Here is a 20,835-nt window from a genome sequence, read left to right as displayed (position 1 = left end):
TTGTAATCATACTGAGATCTTTCAGTATTTGCTGCTTTCAAACAATTTGGAACTCACGAACAGTTTGAGTGTCTGAAATTCATCGAATGTTTCTAACATTTTGAATGTCTCCAATACTTTGAGTGCCTCGACCATTTCGAGAATCTCGAACACTTCGACTGTTTCAAACGTTTCGAGAGTCGTGAACTCTTCGAGTCTCGAACAATTCGAAAGTCTCGAAAGTTCGATAACTCGAAGAACCTAAAATTCTTTATCGACGAAACCGTTTTGAAATTAACTGAATTATTATATTTTACTCGATTATCGGAACAGCAGTAGTTCACGCACGATTTTTTTAAAATTTAATTTAATGTCATATAACACAACAGGCACAGGCCTAATTACAGTGTTACGTAGTATATACATTATACAGATTATATGGATTAATAGAACTATTGGTAATAATTACGTTCGGCTTAGAGAATTAATAGACTTCTTAAAATTATTTATGTCCACTGCCAGTACGTCAAGGTTGAAATTTTCCTTAACTAACTTGTTGTAGGTTGCACTAACTCTCCATATAGGAGATCTATTTAAGACGTTTGTTTTCGCTGTTGTACAAAAATGTATTTTTTCGAATCAGTGAGCAATTTAGTGGATGGTACTTGGATACATATTTGTTCTTTAAGATCACGACAGTCTATTTTGCCATGAAAGAGTTTGTGTAAAAATAATAAATCAATATTTATTTTCCTGAGTTCTAAAGTTTCAAATTTAAAATTTTCAACAAGGTTAATGTAGCTTTCAAACTTCGGGTAGAATTTTGTTTTCTTAAGTGTAAGAAGTTTTAAAAACTTATTTTGAGTACGCTCAATCAAAGATGAGTATTTCTGCATATTAGGGTTCCATATATTACTACTATATTCTAATTTCGACCTGACCGATGCATAATACAGCACAATTAATGTTTGGTCATTTTGGAAATCTTTACTAACTCGATAAACGTATCCAAGATTTTTGTAGGCTTCTTTGCAAATCGTTTCAATATGTTGAATAAAAGATAATTTTGAATAAAAAATAACTCCGAAATACCTTATAAAATCAAGCTTTTTCAGTTTTTCCCCTAATAATGAATAATCATATTGATATTTTTCTCTTCTAGTAAATGTTAAATAACTGCATTTACGAACATTTAGCTTAAATTTATTGTTTTTACACCAAATTTCAAGATTTTGTAAGCCACTTTGAAGTTCTAAACAGTCCTGAATTGTTTTAATTATGTTGAATATTTTAAGGTTATCAGCAAAGAGTAGATTTCTAGAAAATTGAAAGCACTTAGAAAGATCATGCATCGCCAAAACGAAAAGTAGAGGTCCCAGATTCGAGCCTTGAGGGACTCCAGATGTTGTGTGAAAGATTTGAGATTTGTGATTTCGATACGGTACAGTTTGTTTACGATTTTGAAGATAGGAACCAAAGTATTGCAAAGTTGATTTCGAGAAGTTAAAGAATGCTAGTTTGTTTAAGAGAATGTCATAGTCAATGAATTCAAATGCTTTAGAAAAATCAGTATATATGACATCTACTTGTCCTTGCTTGTCATGTTCCTTCGAAATGTAGTCTGTTATTAGTGCTAAATTTGATACAGTAAATCTACCCTTCAGAAATCCATGTTGACTGACAGACAATGCAGGTTTAACATGATCCATTATTCGCTTATGCAATATATATTCTTACACCTTGGCAAACGTAGATAAATTAATGAATAAAAAATATCCGTAAAAGTGTAACAATCAGTCCCATTATGTATTTTTAGTTTTGAGTTAGAGTACCACATTGAATCTTCACAACACAATTTCTTGTTGTGATGCCTACAAAATATACGCCTCTCCTTGGCTTGCATAGCGCTATGCAAAGGTTTAGAAACTAGAAACGCATTCTATCTTAATATCCTAAGGACAAAGAGAGTGGTATAGAAGGTACACTTTCTCAGACGTATCTCAAGTAGGGAGGGAAATGTAGTTTTTGAGTGAAAATTTCTTTATTCATTGATCCAATAATCAGAATGAACTCAGCTTTAAACAAAAAAATCCCCGGCTTGTTGGTCCAAGTAGATAGAAAAACAGTATTTGAAGGCAAATTCACTGACCTGTGTGTCAAGTAGACAGAGAGTACGCTTTGAAGGAAAATTCCTAACTTCTTGGTCAACTAGAGATAAAAAAAAAAAAACAGTGTTTGTATGAAAATCCCCTGACTCGTTGGTCAAGTAGATACGGAAAAGTAGGCTTGGAAGGAGAATTTCTCAACTTGTTTGTCAAGTGGACAGGGAAAAGTAGTCTTAGAAGGAAAACTTACTGACTTGATGAGCAAGAAACAAGTAGCTTTAAGCGGAAATTTTCTAACCGTTTGGCTTTTGATCACAAGGAAAATAATAACATACACGAGGAAATTATTTGGTTTATTCTTTTGAAACGAGTACAGACAGATAATAGAAATAAAATTAAACAACGGAAAAGTCTTATCCATCCCAGGATAAGACTAGTTTAGTTCCTAACGTGCATGCTTCCAATCGGCATGTCCTTAGTTAAATCCTCGGTAGAGGTATTTACCTTGAATTAAAATCCAAGCAGTAATTCCAATGTTGCTTTAACCAGTAGGGCCCACTTTATATAGCCTCGGTGTTCAATGGGACGATAAATTTCCATCAACCTATCGAAAAAATTATTTTCTAAAGTACAAATTAACACCCTACCAGAAACCTTTTTTGGATTCATAAGACAAAGAAGTCTACAACGCAAGTTCCACCCAAGGAAGAGCAAGCGATATACATTACTCACAGGGGCTCAGCAGTTCATTGGCATAGGATCACTTCCAGTACAAGGAACTCAGACAGCAAGTTTCTCGTGGGCAACATTGTGTTTGTGGGTTTCCAGTAGGTTCTTCAGTTTACTCTAACATGTTCATTCTACCATTTTTAAATACATATTCACTTCCATTAAAAACCCGACTTCTTTGCCCTGCAGGAAATAACCGTAGAGCGTTAGAGGAAACTTTTCATTTTACTTAATCCCGCATACCTCGTTCTTGTATTTTAAAGGAAAAAAAATATGAAACGAATACACCAGAGAAACAAAAAAAAACTTGCTATATTTAATCACCAACGTTCTCTGTATCTTTTTCCTGTAGTTTTAAAGAGAATCAGCACAAAATATTCACTTTTCGTCTCTTGATACAGACTTTGCCTGTTATATAACTAATGCCGGAGCAGATTTATTCGTATAAAAAGCTGCAACCACAGGTGGATTAGCTCGAATATTCTGCAACAACGAATTCATTTAATAACCTCTGATGTGAAAGGGATTGTATTACCGTAATTCCGCAATGCTGTCCCTTTGGGAATGAACAAACAATGTATGATTTACAAGCCTATCTATTTTCCTCGGTCAAACTGAACATTTTATGCACCATTTACCAGAGTTCATATATGCTAAATGTCTTCTCATTATATAATTTTATGTTACAGGTAAGTTTCTTTAAAAAACAAGTAAAAAACCCTACGATGTAACTGCATAATGCTTTAGGAAATTTGCAGTACCAAGAGTGTTGCAAAAGTTCGTGGACTAGCAACACTATGCCGACTTTGCGTAAGCGAGTCGGTGGTTTTTGCGCTTGAAGATAGCCGGTGTTGTGCTTTGTTAATGTAAGTAAAGCGAACGCGTAATTCTTTGTTTTTGTTTTTCTCTCGCTATAAACGTCGAACTGTAGTCTGCTTTACAGTGGCTATTGAGAATGATATACCGGAGAAAGCACCGGCATTGAATTTTGTGTGAAATTAAGCAAAAGTGATCAGGAAACGTTTGAGGTGTTCAAAAAAATGAAATGAAATCTAAGTTTTACGTCCTGCGCTTATGCCGGTTAGGCTAAAGGAGACGGTGATGATGAGAAATGAATGAAATCGTGGGATAAAACGGGAAACCTTAAAAAAAACGATCACGGTGTTTGTCTACCACAAATTCCACACAGAGCGAGCTGGGATCGAACCAGGGACCCCAAGCATCGGAAGTAAACGCTCTACCACTGAGCCAACGCGCCCCCAAGAGGTGTTCAAAAAATGTGCGGTGAAGAAGCAATCGGCATATGAACCTATTCAAGTCATAGAAGCATTTTAAGGAAGGCAATTGGATTGTGCAGGATAAGACGAGAAGTGGGCGTCGACCAACCTTCAGTTGGATGTCCAGCTTCATTCGTATCTGTGTTGGACATTTGTGTAACACATACAAGGAGAAAATTGATTATTTCAATTCTTTTCTTGCAATAAGAAGTTCCTACGTTCACTGCGGACTGATATTTTGAATAGCAAACATAAGCAGTATGTGACAAAGTAAAAAAAATAATGCTTCCAATGAGATTTTCATTATTTAATTTCAGCCAAGAACCAACGCAATCCAGCTAACTTCCACAAGTAAATCATATGCTTAGTTTGAAAGGGAAATTTTAGTAGTACTTACCACTGCCGAATTTCCTTCTCCGAAACTGCAAAGAAAAGAAAAAAAAATTAGTTTCATGCCGAAATATCTCAGACATCGTCCCATAATAATTCATTAAATTGTCCGACTCTTTTACTCCAAAGCTTATAACCATGAAACATCAAACAAAATATGTCATTCTATTTTCAATTATGCAAGTATGAGCAGTTATGCAAGTCAGTGACAAAAGATCTTTCCATTTGGTAAAATTTATTTTCGGAATAACGCTGGATGTACACCGTTTCACTGAGTTTCAAGGCTGGAACGTACAGAAAATTAATTTAATTCAATTTCTGAAGTTATTTCCAAGACCAATTTCATGAAACAGAAAGAACATATGTTGCTGACTGTGCATTTTCACTGATTCTATTACAAACAAAGTTTAGTTAATGTTTGTTTAAAAATGTGGTAAGACTCAAATATAAACCTTTAACAAAAATAAATTTTCAAATTTTACGTCCCAGTGTCATGCCCTGCTGGCTAAAAGAGATGGATGATTACTTTGAGTTGGCAACACTATTATCCTGGTGGTGTCACGGATTATGTCAAATAACGCCATCCTGCCTATATCTACACGGTACAAAATTTCAGCGTCTTTGTCTATTAGTTTCAAAGTTAAAAGAAACTATCAAGATAAATAGTCCACCCTATATGCAGAATGTTTCAGAATGGATATTGTTTTTTTTTTTTTTTTTTCTTTTGCATTCATCACATTTAACGTACAGTTATAAATAGTACATCAAGTGAAACAGCAACTCACTTTTTGTTATAAGTATTCAATATGAGCACCATTCGTCACTTGGCACACATCGAGTCGATAGGCGAGAAAGTCCCACAAACTTTCCTCCGGGATATGACACAAAACATATTCAATTTAGGGAAGTCTCGTTGCAACTGTACTATCTCGCATCACCACCTAGGGGAAATGTCGATTCATCACTGAAGACGACACGATCCAGAAAATCTTCATCGTCATGCAGGAGCATTTCATTAGCAAAGCTTGAACGTAAACCATAGTCTGTAGCCTTATAGCAACTGCAAACGATAAGTACGTAGTTGTAAGTGTCTCCTTAAAATTCTCCATATAGACGGTTGCACTGTAACTACAGATTCAGTCTTTACAAAATATAAAACACAAAAGAGCTTTCTGCTCACTAGTCGCTATTTTTGTTACTAGCACTTTCCAAAGGCAGATAGAGGAAATAGTGCATGCGCATGATTGCGTACAAAACCGTTTAATTTGCTCTTTCGTTTGATGTATTACTTATAATTGTAAATTAAATGTCATAAATTCTACAACGACCTAAAACCCCAATATTCATTTTGAAACAACCTTTATTGTATACTTGAGAATCAATGCCTTGCAGCTAAATTCGTTTTATGCACCTGAGTTAGAAGATCCTGTAATTTATATTCGAAGACAGAAATTAGGTTGCTATTAAAATGTATCAGAACACGATACAAGTATTTTCTCCTACTTCACTCTGCTAATTCTCATGAGTAAAGAATTTGTGATTCTTGTAAATACTATTTTGGTTCTGAAAGAGATCACAAATGCAGATATGGACTAATTTATCACGCACATAAAGTACACCATACAGCTAAAGTTGTGCAAGATATGTTATCTTCTTGAACATCAGCTAGGCATCATGTCTCGGACATTTGAAGTCAGTAAACCAAGATCTAATTACAAGAGAAGTATATTTCGTAATATTTATGAACGCTCAGCATATATTTTCTACATAGAAAAATTACTTTAGAAAAAAGCATTTAAATCATTTATGTTCTGAAGAAGATAGTAATATAGTATCTTAAACTAAAGCATAAAGTTAAGCGCTGTAGAAACTAACCCATTTTACTCTATACTTATATTAACTCATTTGTTTGGTTTATTTTAAATTGTTTATACGAGGGAGTATCAAAAAGTTCGTGCAATCATCTAGAAGAAATCCACTCTGGAGAACTGTGCTGCCCTGTCGCGACAAAACGCTGTAACTTTGGCGTAGCAGTTTTGAGAAAAAGAGCCGTAAAGTCGCTACAGACCGGCTAATTTCCTACTTACATCGAAATTCTCTTTGGTATATTTTCAAAAGTAGACTCAGCTCAATGGTGAACATAAATATCGGTGGCGGGAAATTTAAAAATGCTTATAGCAACAAAACAATTTAAATCAAGTTACAGCGTTTTGTCGCGACACGGCAGTGTGACATCATGATGTTACTAGTCCTGCTCTACGAAGTTATCGTGCCTAACGGGGACGCGGCACTAGTTCTAAACGACACAAGTCCTAAAAATCATTTCTCGGCACAAGTCATAAACGACATTGGACCTAAAAATCCCTTTTGGTGCTACCATCGCGTCCGTGTCAAGAATACTATCAATCTGTTAGTCAAAGTTTTAGATATACTGTTTCATATTACAGAAGAGATTCTAGCTTAGTTCTTACAAGTAATAAGTATTCTATCGTTCTGAAATAATAAATAAATAAATAAAGCATATTATTCTTTCTTGCTGTTTGCATGATAGCATTTGTGTGGTGACAAAATATTAATAACTTATTAAATGTGGTTTCCAGATCTTTCATAATGGCTGTTTTTTTTTCTACTCCTATACCATTGACCTCGTATTAGTAACATAATGTTGTGTTTTAGTTATATACTTCGTAAATTTTGCTTTCTTTGTGCTGATTTGAAGTAAATTATTTTTACACATATATTTATCATAACTATTTGCTCTTTCCGTAGCAAATAGTTGTCATACTTGTAATTAACTATCCTTTACTCGTTACCATTATTAACAATAGTTTTAGTACTACTAACATAGCTGTTACCGTTGGAATTAACTATTATTATTATTATTATTAGTATTAGTATTAATAATAATAATAATAATAATATTTCACACTTCTACATTTTTTAGACCTCAGCCTTTATTGTACGTGAAGTTAAAGGTTATGTCACGGACGGCAAATGATGGCTTACCACCCAAAACAAACTCTTGATCCCACAAGTGGGGTTAGTCTGTGTTTAATAATTACAGCAAATTAATAATGTTTATAATAAAACGTGAAAGAAAGACTTTAAAAAAATAAACTACCTGAACATGTTAAAATAATTAAAAAAAAGAACCTAATTAGTAATCCACTTTGTACTCTCATTTCCTTTAGGCCCGGGTTCGTCCAGTTAAGCAAAAGAGTTTTCTGCCTAAATCTCGTAAGCAGTGGGAAATTTTCATACTATAGAAATTGACTCTCCTTCCCTCTTAGTAATGTAATTTTCAAGACGCTGAAACATATATTTCATTACTTTTAGTTAAAGGTTGAAATACCAAGTTTCATGCCTTTAGCTTAAGCAAATCCTTCTTTACTTTATAAATATTTTCTGAATAAGTAATAAGGAATTCGAACATTAAAGAATTCCCTTGGTTCTTTTCCTTTTATGTGTTGAATTTTCAGTTTTGTCTTTGTTCTAAAGTGGAAGGTTTATATGCAAAGTTTAATTTTACTAGTTTCAGTTTGGAATTGCCGTTCCCACTTAGATATTATTTCTTAAGATGGGTTTTCATCCCCATAGAGTTCTTTCATCTCTTCATGGATCTGCTTTGCTGATTTCCCCTGAAGATGCAAGAACTTAATGCCAGTCCCTGCCTCAAGCTTATCATCGCACCTTTAGTGATTTACCTGTCAAGAAAGAAATAGTTGTTCTACCGAATCCAGAATTTTCTTGGTTAACATACAAAGACCTAGCTACAAAATGCATGTTCAAGGGAGTTCCTAGTTCTTCACCTTCTAGTTGGTTGCAAGAACTTATTGATAATCCATTTTATATTTACTCAGAGAACAGTAGAGCCGAGCCGAGGTTCAGTACTATGACTAATGCAGCGAAGCCTTGTTCCACATATATTCACTCGAGCAAGTGCTAGATGAAAACATCTCCAACGTAATGACTTAGGGTAGACACGCAGTCAATGCTCTCAGGCCTATTTCTCTTCGCATCCTCTCCTACCTCCCACTGCCTCGGCTTGCTGCCCTGTGCTCTGGTCAATATGCGGATAACCTTAAGGGCGGCCGTATATTGATCACAGGATAGGACAGCCAGGCGGAGGAGCAAAAGAGGCAGGAAACTGAACATCGGAACAAAGCATTGTATCACATACTCACCCGAGCGCGTTTTAGACAAGGAATCCCCAACATTCTCCTGTGTTTCCGGGTGTCGGCCCGTAAAACTTTGGATATCTCACTTTTCTTCACTCCTCTATCGATTGCGCATTGTTTGGAGGTAGGCCTATATGAATCTTGGATGTAGAACAGTACATACAATACACAATTCGAACTGGTTAAAACCAACATATGAGACCACAAACAAGAACATAATCACCGAAGTGCAAAAATAATGAACGAAGCACAGTGTCAAAGCAGTTCTGCCCAAGTGGAAAATCAGAATAGTATGAAACAACACACAAAACTGAAACGATACATGCGCTTGGATCGACAATTGATTAGCAGACTCACTTTTATGATGTATGTAATATTATATACCCTCAGATATTATTGGTAGTCAGTTTTGTAGTGTCGCAAAGACGCATATCTTTCCCCCTGTTCCTCACAATTTTGCATCGAAATGGTGCCTCCTACATACTCTCAACCAGCTGCGTCCTGAGCAAATGCCCCGAATTGACCCCCTTGATCCGGCCCTGCACCTCACTTAATGTAGGATCCCAACTATTACTATGTTGCAGAACACTCCAATCGGAAATCGAACATGTGCACCAGCAGCAAGCCTGCGAACTACTTGGTCATCCAAGAGCATGGATGATTTCAGCTTATGTGTTGTGTTTTGGTACTATTCTGACATTTTCGTTTGGCAAAAATTCTTCGAAACTGTGCTTCGTCCGTTACTTTTCTACTTCAATGATTATATCCTTGTTTGTGATCTCATATTTTGGTTTCAACTAGCTCGAATCGTGTACTATATGTACTGTTCTACATTTGAGATTCTGATAGGAATTCATATAATCCTATCCTAAAACGTTGGCAACACTGTAAATCAAGACTTCACAGGTGTGGTTCTACTCATAATTAGATTTTCTAGATGTTATGTGTTCCGTGACATTTAACAAAACATCAGTTTGTGCTCAGTTGGTAACACTGCATTACATATGATGCACGTTATTGAGCACGTCTTCGGTTACAATGTTTGCTTACTATATTGTTGTGTAAATGTCATTTTCATTACTTTAATTAATTTGAAGTTCTTTCTGTCAGTGTATCTTTTGCATTGCTATCTTCCCATGATTCTAGATCCTTCTTTCCTCTGCATCTCCTGTGTTTCCGGGTGTCGGCCCGTAAAACTTTGGATTTCTCACTTTTCTTCACTCCTCTATCGATTGCGCCTTGTTTGATTGGGCAATGCTACTATCAATATAAGATATTCCCTTGTTAGACTACAGACATAGAAGACAGTGTAAAATTTTCACTATTCTCTCCTCAGAAAGAGGGCGAAAAATCGTCAGAAATTTTTGAACATTTATCTGCTCTTTATGGACACTATAAAATCAAAAAGCGTAACATGTTGCCAAATTAATCGTTTTAAAGCCTATACAACAAGTTTAAAAGACGATACACGCAGCGAATGACTTCACACTACGGTAAGTGACACAGATATTACTGTTTGTATAAATAACAGACGAGTCACCATTCATGAGACTAGTGCAACCATGGGCATTGATGCAGGAAAAGCTTATGAAATCAAGCACACTTATTTATGCGTGAGCTATGCTTCAACGCGTTGAGTATTTCGACTGTTTGTGCCAGAAGAAAAGCTCAACAGAGCTGAAACATAGCTTCAAGACGTTTTGTAACTTGATGGCGACAAATATTCAAGAAGATTACTGTAAGAAAAAAACCCAGGTCCCATACTTTAACCCATAAACAAAGGAAGTCAATCTAAGGAATAGCGCAGACAAATTACATTCGAAAGCTTGAGCAGTTTCTTCTATGGATAAGGTAATGATTAATGTTTTTTTTTTTTCGGGAGGATTATTGATATGTAGATTACACACCAAAGGAAAAAAAAAAACAATTAATTCAACGTACCATTTCAAATACTTATCTGGCTCATTACGATATTCACTTATGAAATTTAATTCTATGAAGCTGCATATCATTTAAGTAATTTGCGTTCAAAATTACTACATACTATATAAAAATGTATGTATGTTACAACATAACTATAGAACGCATAAAGCAATTTCAACCAAACCTGGCATGCGTATGACTTCATAAGCTGAACAAAATGTCCTTTGGATAAGACACCCCTTACATTTCGAAGGGTATAAAAAGGACGAAGCAAATTTAAAAAAAATGAAAAATGGCCAATATTGGTATCCATTTCATAGTTTTCATTGTCGCTGAGATGAATAGTGACACTTTCAATGCCGTTACGGTCCAAATTCAGCCCCCAGGGCAGTATAGAACCCCTTTCATCCCTAAAGAAGAAGTGGAAAGTGGTGATATAAAATAAAAAGAGAGAGATCGATGTTAAAAAGTGAAATATGTAGTTTTGGGGGTCGCTGAGATGAACAGTGACACTTCCTGATGCCGTTTAAATACAAGTTCGGCCCCCACTGACGGTAAGACACTCCTATCTTCTAGAAATAGAAGTTTGAAGGAAATAACATTTAAAAATAATCGAAAACGACCTACATTATTTAATTCATAATTTCTAGGGTCGTTGAGATGAATAGTTATACATTCTCGTTGCCGTTTAAGTCAAAACTTAATCCTATCGTGCCTGTTATAAAAGGCAAACGGTTCAAATGTTACCCATAAAACTATCCTCCCCGTGAACTAGTATTTGAGCTAGTATATTATTAAATTTAAGATGAGAATATTTTACAAATTACCTTACTTATACCAAATGAATTTGAGAGACTTTCTATCACGCTACAGGTGTCTCAAACACATTTTCTATAGTGCTGACATTCTTACTTTAAACTATAGTTTCATCGTCTTCCACAACCACATGCCAAAAAGAGCAATATATGCTCAAAATATGAAGTCCCAATAACAACAAGAAAAATCCCCAAGGGGACAGTCTTGCACTCACGTTTTCGTGATTCAAATTTATTAAGTGATAAAACCCAGATCACAATTAATTTTATAACACTGATTTACAATGATATTCTTTTCTCCCTAACCGTTTCCATACAAATACATTTAGTGCAAGAAAATATGATCCTTTTCCAAATTGTTCGTATTAAACCACAAGTCAATTGGTGTTATAATCAAGCGTATATAAGGGCTAGCTGATAGTGGAGTTTATATCCGCGGTAACTTGGGACACCGAAATGGGGGAACAAGACATTTTACTCAGCTCAACATCTAGTTCATAAATTATTCATACATATGTAAATTTCACGGAGAGAATCATTTGACTTACATTAACGATTGGAACAACTCTAAAATGATAGAAGATCAGGAGTATTGAGAACTCAAAATACTGAATTCCTAACAAGGGTTTACCCACGTTTACTATCTGATAGAAATAGCACCTTCATTGCCTTTAACCAACAGTTTTAACACAAGGAACGGTGCGAAGGACGTTTAATTACTTTGCTTTATCCTTCTCTGTATTTGAAATTAATTTGACATATAAACGTAGTGAATTTTGTTGATTTGTTATATTTATTTATAAGAAATTCCAGAGAAAGTTGAATTAAAATATACCGTGAGGACAAACATTAAAAGAAATAATAACCAAACAGATTTGTAATAATGTCAAATGTGCTGTTACATACAGATGCAACTGGGAAACAAAAACAGCCACACACGTAAGCCCCGCCTTCAAGGGTAAATTTGGCAACCTAGGAAAGCAGAGTCATGCAATGATTGGATAACATTAAACTCGGCTCCGTTGTTTATTTTCTCAGCAACGAATTTCAAAAGTCCCTTTTTGAATTATTAATGTCTGTGTATGTATGTCTATTATTTGCGACTTTTTTTCAATTTTGAGCCCTCCCTTTGATACAGAATCAAAAACTATCTGAAAGAAGTCATGAAATTTTTCGCATCACTCTTACCATTCCCGAGATATTGGACAAAACGTTTCGAATTCCGGAGATTTAAGGAGCCATATCTCGGAAACCGTAAGTCATACAGAGATGATGATAGTGTTGATCAATACCTAGGAGGATGGTGAACATTTTGGTACCAAATAGCAACCAGTGGCTACTTGTTATATATGCATTTTCAGTACATATACGGTGATAAAAAATGACAGCTCAACATAGTTAATTCAATAGATTCCCTAATATATAGGTTCCAAATATGTAAGTGCATTATCTATTGAATTTAATCAAATAAATGTAATATATAATTTCATATAAATTTCGAAAAAAAAATTTAAGTTCGTTCTAGCAACGCTCTTCGAGCATTCTCAACTGGTTTGTGTTTGAATTCAAAATGTGTTGCCATGTTGACAAATGGTTAACGCGTGGGATTTTCCTACTGAATGATTCAGTTTCCAGTGAGAGGACAAATAGTTTTCAGTGCTAACTCTGCATTGTGCGACAATTCGAGAGCAGCTTCAATTAAAAACTTCCAAACTTTGGTCTAGAAATACAGAAACAATGACGATGGAAGCTACGATTCTCACCACACATGACTAAACCAAAATCAGTCTGTCTGGCTATAAGCTATTTGTATTATGAGCATCAAAGACTTATTCACAAAGCTACTTGCTTAGTAACAATATTGTAAAACTCACAATTTATTACCAATCTTTGTATTACAAAATTATGACGAGTTAGGAAAACGTAGAAAAGACAGATTTGCAAGTTACTTTTTATATTATTATTATTGTGTTTCTGCCACACATTTTACTATTTGTAAATATGTTCTATATTTTGTAGTATCTGCCTAGAATATTTTAAATTCTAAAGGAGTTATAGTTCAAAATATAAAGTGACCTAGTGATATTTTTGTATACTACAATTAGGTTGTGTCAATGAAATGTCCACTTTGACATCTCGTGGGGTACTCACCTCTGTAACACAACTCATACATGGACTAATGTCACGCGTCTAATGTAACAAACTGTATATGTCCAGCAAACAGGCTCAAAAACCCAGACAGTCAGGAGGCAGTATGTTGTTCGAAGGGGACGCATGAAGGTGCACTACATACAATTCAGAGTGTTTTTTTCTTTACGACTTCAAACTGGTGCACCCAATTCCAGAAACGATGACCGCATTGATTAGGACTGTCTCGAGGTAAAAAGATTTCGAAGTCCAATTTTGGATACCTTCAGAAACAGTAAAACAAACATGTCTGGTTCGAGTGCCTAAGCCAAACTTCGAAAATTGAAAAAAAAATGTACAGATGTGCTTTTTCTTAAGATATGCTGAGATTTATTAAGTGTAGAAAAAGTAACACTCATTCACATATGTAATGATACAATATTAGAAAACTGTGTGTACATTAGTAATGGGCACAAAGAAACTTTGTCGGTTTTTGATTTTTAGAAAAACCAAAACCGGTTTTTGAAAATTTTCAAAAACCTGTTCGGTCTTTTACCGAAACTGGTTATCTGTTTTCTCTAAAACCGGTTCGGTTTTTCACCAGATCCGGTTTCGGTTTTCTTCGAAACCGGTTCCGTTTTTTTTTCAAAATGTATTTTATTTTTGACCAGAATAGTGTTTCTTTGTTCTCCGGAAACCGATTCCGTTTCCACAGAAATACTGTAGTTTTGTGTTTTCCAAGAGTTTTCACCGAAACTGGTTTCGGTGAAAACAGAACCGGTTCTGAAAAAAACCGAAACCGGTTTCGGTGAAAAACCGAACCCTTTTTGGAGAAAACCGATACCGGTTTCGGTGAAAAACAAAACCGGTTTTGGAGAAAACCGAAAGTGGTTCCGGTGAAAAACAACCGGTTTTTGGAGAAAACCGAAATGTCGGGTTTTCGGATTTCGGTTTTTAGAAACCGGTTTCCGGTTTCTATAAAAAAACTGGTTTTGCCCATCCCAAGTGTACATGTCAGCACACGCTGATTTTGTCGCCTACGTTTTTATAAGTAAAAGAACATTTCGAACGGAGGGAGAGATAGCGAACCTAGTTCTGGCATCCAAAATAGAATGAAAAGGAGAAGGGGAAAAAAGCAACAACATTTGCAACGGAATTGTCAATGTCTGGGAAAATCAGTTATATTTATTCAAGAGCAGCTCCACAAGGACATTCATGTTAGCTCAGCGTAAAGCACGACACCGTAAATCTCAAGGTCGTGAATTGGATTTCCAGTTGGGATAGGCACACATTTTTGGCCTGTAATGATATATTCCTCAAAGCCTGAATCTCCCACTAATTCTAACTGGAATGCCCGTTCTTTGCTAGTTTATTATAAAAGAGGTTTATGGAAAATAACTGAATTCCCTTCCCCCTTAAAATATTTGTTTCAATGAATGTGTAATGATAAAAAATACTCTACTTTTGGCATAAATATTAAAAAGAAACTACCCCCACAAAATACACCTTTAATGACCTTTAATGATTAAAGGGCCCAGCTTAAAGTGGGTACTATTTATCTTCCAAAAATCATTTCAAATGAGTCAGACGTTTTCCCGACTCTGAAAACTATTAATTCGACACAAATCTCAGTGATTTTTTATATTTTTCATCTCTCGCACCTTACCCTATGCAGATGGGGATGAAATTGACTTAAACTTCATTAGAAATGTCCCTGTTCATCTCAGCGACTATAGAAACTATGGATTCGACACTAATATCGGTCGTTTTCGATCATTTTTATGTCTCACCTTCTATTCTCCTTACATGGGAAGAGGGGGAGTTTATATATCGAAGTAGAAGATGGCTTATTCACCAATCGAAAGCATTGATGATGCATATTACGAAACTGCAATAAAATTTTTCCGAATTCATATACTGTGCGAGTTATATGAATATATAGGGTGTCAAGAAAGTCCGTTGCCACCCGTAGAAATCGCAAACGGTGAGACAGATGCGAAAACAGAAAAACACGTGTTTGAAAATTTTAAAAGTACAACGTATCAAAGCAAAAAGTGTTGCCCTAGAGCAACCCGCAGGTATCCAGGCGGGGTCCAACTCAAAAATTGCAAATCGTAAGGGGGTCAAGTGGCATATCGTTGGAAAGCTCTTGTTAAATGAAAGTAAATGGAACACGTCTGAACGCTCTACGATAACACTGTGCAAACATCTTGCGTTTTAGTTCTTCTTTCTGTAGTCGGGTTTTAGTTTGTCCGCACGTACTCAACGGAAAGAAAGCAAATGCCCCCACTGTGAGATTCTGCTTTTTGAGCATATGACTCGCACCGTACATGCATTCGAACCAATAATATTACAGTTTAATGAGCATAATTAGTGCTTTTGATTGGTGTATAAATTATCATCCACTTCGATATATAATCTCCGTCTCTTTTCGTTTTACTGTTCTTGTCGTTTTTTCGTTTCTTTATTTCCTTTCTCCTTTTTTCTTTACACACTAATAGTCCCTGAAGAGCATAATCTCACAGTAGGGGCATTTCCTTTCTTTACATTTCGTACATAAATTAAAGTGAAAACAAACGAAAACCCGACTACTGAAAGAAAAAAACTAAAACGCAAGATGTCCCGACAGTGTTATATTAGAGCGTCCAGACTCGTTCCATTTGCTTTCATTTAACAAGAGCTTTCAAACGACATGTTACTTGACACCTTACCATTTGAAAATTTTGATTAGGCACCCTGCGGAGGACCCTGAGACAAATATTTTTACATTCAATCATTGTAATTTTAAAATGATGATACACATGTTTTCCTGTTTTGACATCTGTCTCACCGTTTCACATTTAGATCAGTAGCCATAGACTTCATAACATTTTGACCGCCTGCTAATTTGCACAGGATAATTTCAGAGAGTTCAGACTTCTTCCGTCTTTTTGCATTTCCAAACAGATTTCCAACGATATGCTACCTGACCCCCTTACCATTTGCAATTTTTGAGTTGGACCCCGCTTGAGACCCTGCGGGTGGCCATAGGTCAACACTTTTTGCTTAGATACGTTGTATTTTTAAAATTATCTAACACGTGTTTTTCTCTTTTCGCATCTGTCTCACCGTTTGCGATTTGTAGGGGTAGCAACAGACTTTCTGAACACCCTATATATTCATATAACTCGCACAGTGTATGCATTCGGAAAATTGTTATTACAGTTAATTAATAGTCATCATTAGTGCTTTCGATTGGTGTATAAACTATCTTCCACTTCGATATATAAACTCCCTCTCTTCCCTTGTTAGCTGTGCTAGGAAGTATTAGCATTATTTGGAGGAGGAGGTGAATTTGGACTTAAGTTGCATTGAAACTGTCACCAATCATCTCATGTACCCCAAAACTATGAATTAGACACTAATATAATTCATTATCGATCATTCTTATATTTTTCTCTTTCCCACTCCCCCTTAGATGTGCTAGGGATTTTACCCCGGCAGTACTTTTCGAGAGATCAATATGTGTAGCAAGCTTGGTTAAAATTCCTCCGAGTGCTCTTCTCTCTCTCTCTCCACCGATGAGAGTACATTTCATATCAGTGGCATGGTGAACACCCACAAGTGTAGAATCTGGGGCAGCGAAAACCCACATCAAATCATTGAACACGTCCGTGACAGGCAAAAGGTAAATATGTTTTGTGCCCTTAGCAAATTTAAAGTGTACGGTCATTTTTTCTTCATAAAGAACACTGTCGTATCGTGTCTTGATATGTTTTATTCTCTTTTAATTGCTCAGATAGAGGAAGACGAAAAACAACAAGATGTGACCTATTACTACCAGCAAGACGAACACCTCATTTCCTCAATTCCTTGAGCTTTTCTTGATATTCGCTTCACACGTCTGTGAGTTGGCCGTGCAGGTCCAACTGCATGGACACCTCGCTCCCCGGACTTGACACCTACGGATTTCTTCATGTGGGGTTTTGTTAAAATTCGAGTATTATGCTCCGCCCTCACCAGAAAATATTGCAGGCCTCAGAAGTAGCATCTATGCTGCCGTTGCAGAAGTTACGTATAATCAACTGGAATGAGCGTGGGAAGAAATTGAGTTCTGGAGGGATTTTTGCCGCATCATCAACAGCACTTACATCGAACCGAAATGGGACTTTGATGTTAAACTTGAAGTGTCTTGCTACAAATTGACACCTCTCTCGTTTCTGTAAGTAATCTCAATAAATAATTTTAAAGCTGTAAAGTTCTTTTTGGCTCACCCTATATATAGAGAGATGTGTGTGTATGTTCCAGCATAACTCGAAAGCCTGCTGTAATTTTAACCAAACTTGGTACGCATTTTAGTTCAAGTCTGGAAAAGACCGCTGTCGGGGGTAAGAGACCCTAGCACACTTTGAATAGTGGAACGGGATAGCATGTAAGATGATGGAAAACGACCGATATTAATGTAGTGTCTTTTTTTTTATCTTTTTGACCAAGATCAAAAAGGATCTTCAAAGTCCACAATTCGTAAGTGGAAGATTTGCATACCATAATAAATCATGTGCGTGCAAGTTCATCAACGGGACCGCGGTAGCTCAGTCGTAGAGCTATTACCTCTGGTGCATGGGGTCCCTGGTTCGATACAATTACCCGACAAATGAGCTTTGAGTTGGTCAATCACCATGTGTGGAGATTGTCCCGTTTCCTTGCACTTTTTCATTCGCTCATTGTCACTCATTTCACTATTATCATTTCCTTTAGCTTCACAGCATATTCGAGAGACGTTAATCCCCTTCCGAAAAAAAATGAAATCTTTAAGTTTAACGTCCCACGATTATGCCGGTTAGGCTAAAGGAGACGGTGATAATGAGAGATGAGTGAAATGGTGGAATGAAGAAAGTGGGAGGAAACGGGAGAACCCCGAGAAAACCCACGAGCACGGTGTTTGTCCACCACAAAGTTCACTTGGCGGGGGCTGGGATCGAACCCGGGACCCCAAGCACCAGAGGTGAACGCTCTACCACTGAGCCACCGCGCCCCCCTAATCCCCTTCCGAAGTGCGATGTATATTATTTTAAGTGAAGATTGGATGATGGTTGGAAAAATGAAATATTTAAGTTTTATATCCCACCGTTATGCGGTATAGGCTAAAGGAGACGGTAATGATGAAAAATGAATGAAATGTTGAAATGACGAAAGGGGGAGGAAACGGAAGAACCCAGAGAAAACCCATGGACACGATGTTTGTCCACCACAAAGCTCAATTCCCGCGAACTGGAATCGAACCAGGGACCCCACGCACCAGAGTTGAACGCTCTATCACTGAGCCACCGCGGCCCACTGGATGGTGATTGGATTGGAATTTACCGTCCCTTTCAACACAAATGCTACATGAGACGTGAACGTACAGTTTAACGTGGGATAAAAACCACATGAGTTCTACTGGGAATCTAACCCGGATCTCCCTCACTCAACGCCCGTACTCTAACCATGCAGCCACGAGGAGCTCTCAAAATCAAATTAATCAATCATGTACGAAATAAACTACCCTTGTGGTTGAATCTCTTTTAGAAAACTCACATTAAGGACTTAAAGTACCGTGCTGTGTGCGTAGAATTATGCCTCACGCATGTAATAACGTATTAAGAAAGTACTATGTTGTACGTAATGTTCATCCGAGACAACTTGCAAGCATCAAAATTTATCATTATTGTATTCTGTACAATTGAGGCTGATGCTTTGTTCCGAAGTTCGTAACATGCCTTGCTTGCATAGTACGTACGAGGGTTATTTCATATATAATGCACACTATGGCAACACTGCGGAGTAGATGATGAAATCGAGGCGAACATTTCGTTACTTGGAGCTGAGGTCTTGAGGCATCAGGACGTGTCCTTGTGCGCTCTCTAGGGAACACAATGTGGCTGCGACAAGTGTTGGAGACAGCAGGTGTCTCGGGTGTGTCCATTGAAGGTCAGAGGTCGTACATAAAGATTGAAACTTTACGTGGCAAATAAAAAGTCCTTATGAAACTGCGTATAAAATTGCACAAATCCCAACGGCAGTTGCTCAGGGGGGTCCACTGATTCTCCACGGCAACGCTCGCCCGCACACTGCTAATGCTATACTTAAAAAGCTTTACAAATTCGGTTGGGAAATGTTACCTCATGCTCCCTATAGTCGAGACATGAGTCTAAGAGACTACGGCCTGTTCACAAAGTTGAAAGAACTTACGTGTGGACGTCGTTTCCATGACTAGTTGAGCTTTCTACAGGCTTTCCTCGAACCAGTCGACAGCTTCATAAAGATGACGTTCTTGATGGAACACAGAGACTACTCGAACACTTGGATCCCGTCACTACTAAACAGGGAGATTATATAGAAGGCATGTAAAAAGATCTTCTCCAAACAGTAAACGTGTAGGTCACAAAAAAATAGTGTGTTTTATTTACGAAACTACCCTCGTATCAGCCTAAGCATTATGAATTGAGGCATGTTATAATCATTGCACTTTTATAACAGGAAACTTCAACTACTAAAAAGAAAGTTTTAAGTTATGTTTCGTTTTTAGCCAGCAAAGATTATATCTTTCTTGGACGGCCTGAGGGAATCTATTCTCTCTTTTTTTTCGCTTCAGAACCTTTAAGCAGTAACTTAGTTTGAACTAAGCAAAACTGCAGCATTTTCTCTCTCTCCTGTCGAAAAGAAGAATTCTTCCACGTGGTAACAATGCCAACTTGCTCCTCTGTTCCTTATCGATTGACGTCCGAAAACTTCGTAACGTTTCGTTTTTTTGTTACAGCTATGTTTTCTCTCTAAATTTTCCGTTTATCTCTTCCTTACTTTCTCTCAATTTTTATCCCCTCTTCTTGTCCTTGTTGCTGTCCCTAGTTTCTTTTTTTCTCTCTCTCTGCGAGATAAATGAGTCGAGCTTCTTAATTGGTTAGCTCAAATTTCAGGAGTCTTCCTAGAAATATGAGCCTTATACAAACTACCCGTCCTTTCAAGAGTTTTCTGTCAACTTATCTCACCGACTTGCACTGCATATATATGCAAATTACGAACCGAGTGGCCGTTCTTTATTTGCTTCAATTCCTAAAAGGATTCAAGCTATCATCATCCATTTCAGTGCCGTATAATTTCCTAAATCGAGAAGCACACACTATTCTATAAAAGCTTTGTCTTAATGACTGTTAATTTCCAAGCTGGGCGGTGTTCGCTAATCATTTTACATACAGGTTATTCCACGGTGTACAAGATTAATTTTACATATATATTTATTTCATCGCAAGATTTTTTTTAAAAAATGAAATATTTCAGTTTAACGTCCCACAAT

The 20,835-nt window shown here is 36.7% G+C and overlaps 1 protein-coding gene across 1 annotated transcript in view; it reads right to left on the bottom strand.

Annotated features, from left to right (window-relative positions):
* The window catches only part of LOC145674480 (frequenin-2), a 991,919-nt gene that overhangs the window by 683,042 nt on the left and 288,042 nt on the right, over nt 1–20,835 (bottom strand). Inside the window, exon 2 of the mRNA XM_081744595.1 lies at nt 4,488–4,512. Coding sequence (XP_081600721.1) covers nt 4,488–4,512 — 25 coding nt within the window. The remainder of the gene's footprint in view (nt 1–4,487; nt 4,513–20,835) is intronic.

This window comes from Thermobia domestica, chromosome 17, assembly GCF_964235325.1.
Source record: "Thermobia domestica chromosome 17, izTheDome1.hap1.1, whole genome shotgun sequence".
Classification (NCBI taxonomy): domain Eukaryota; kingdom Metazoa; phylum Arthropoda; class Insecta; order Zygentoma; family Lepismatidae; genus Thermobia; species Thermobia domestica.
The sequence above is the reverse complement of the archived record's forward strand: the minus strand, read 5'-3'. Positions and strand labels throughout refer to the sequence as shown.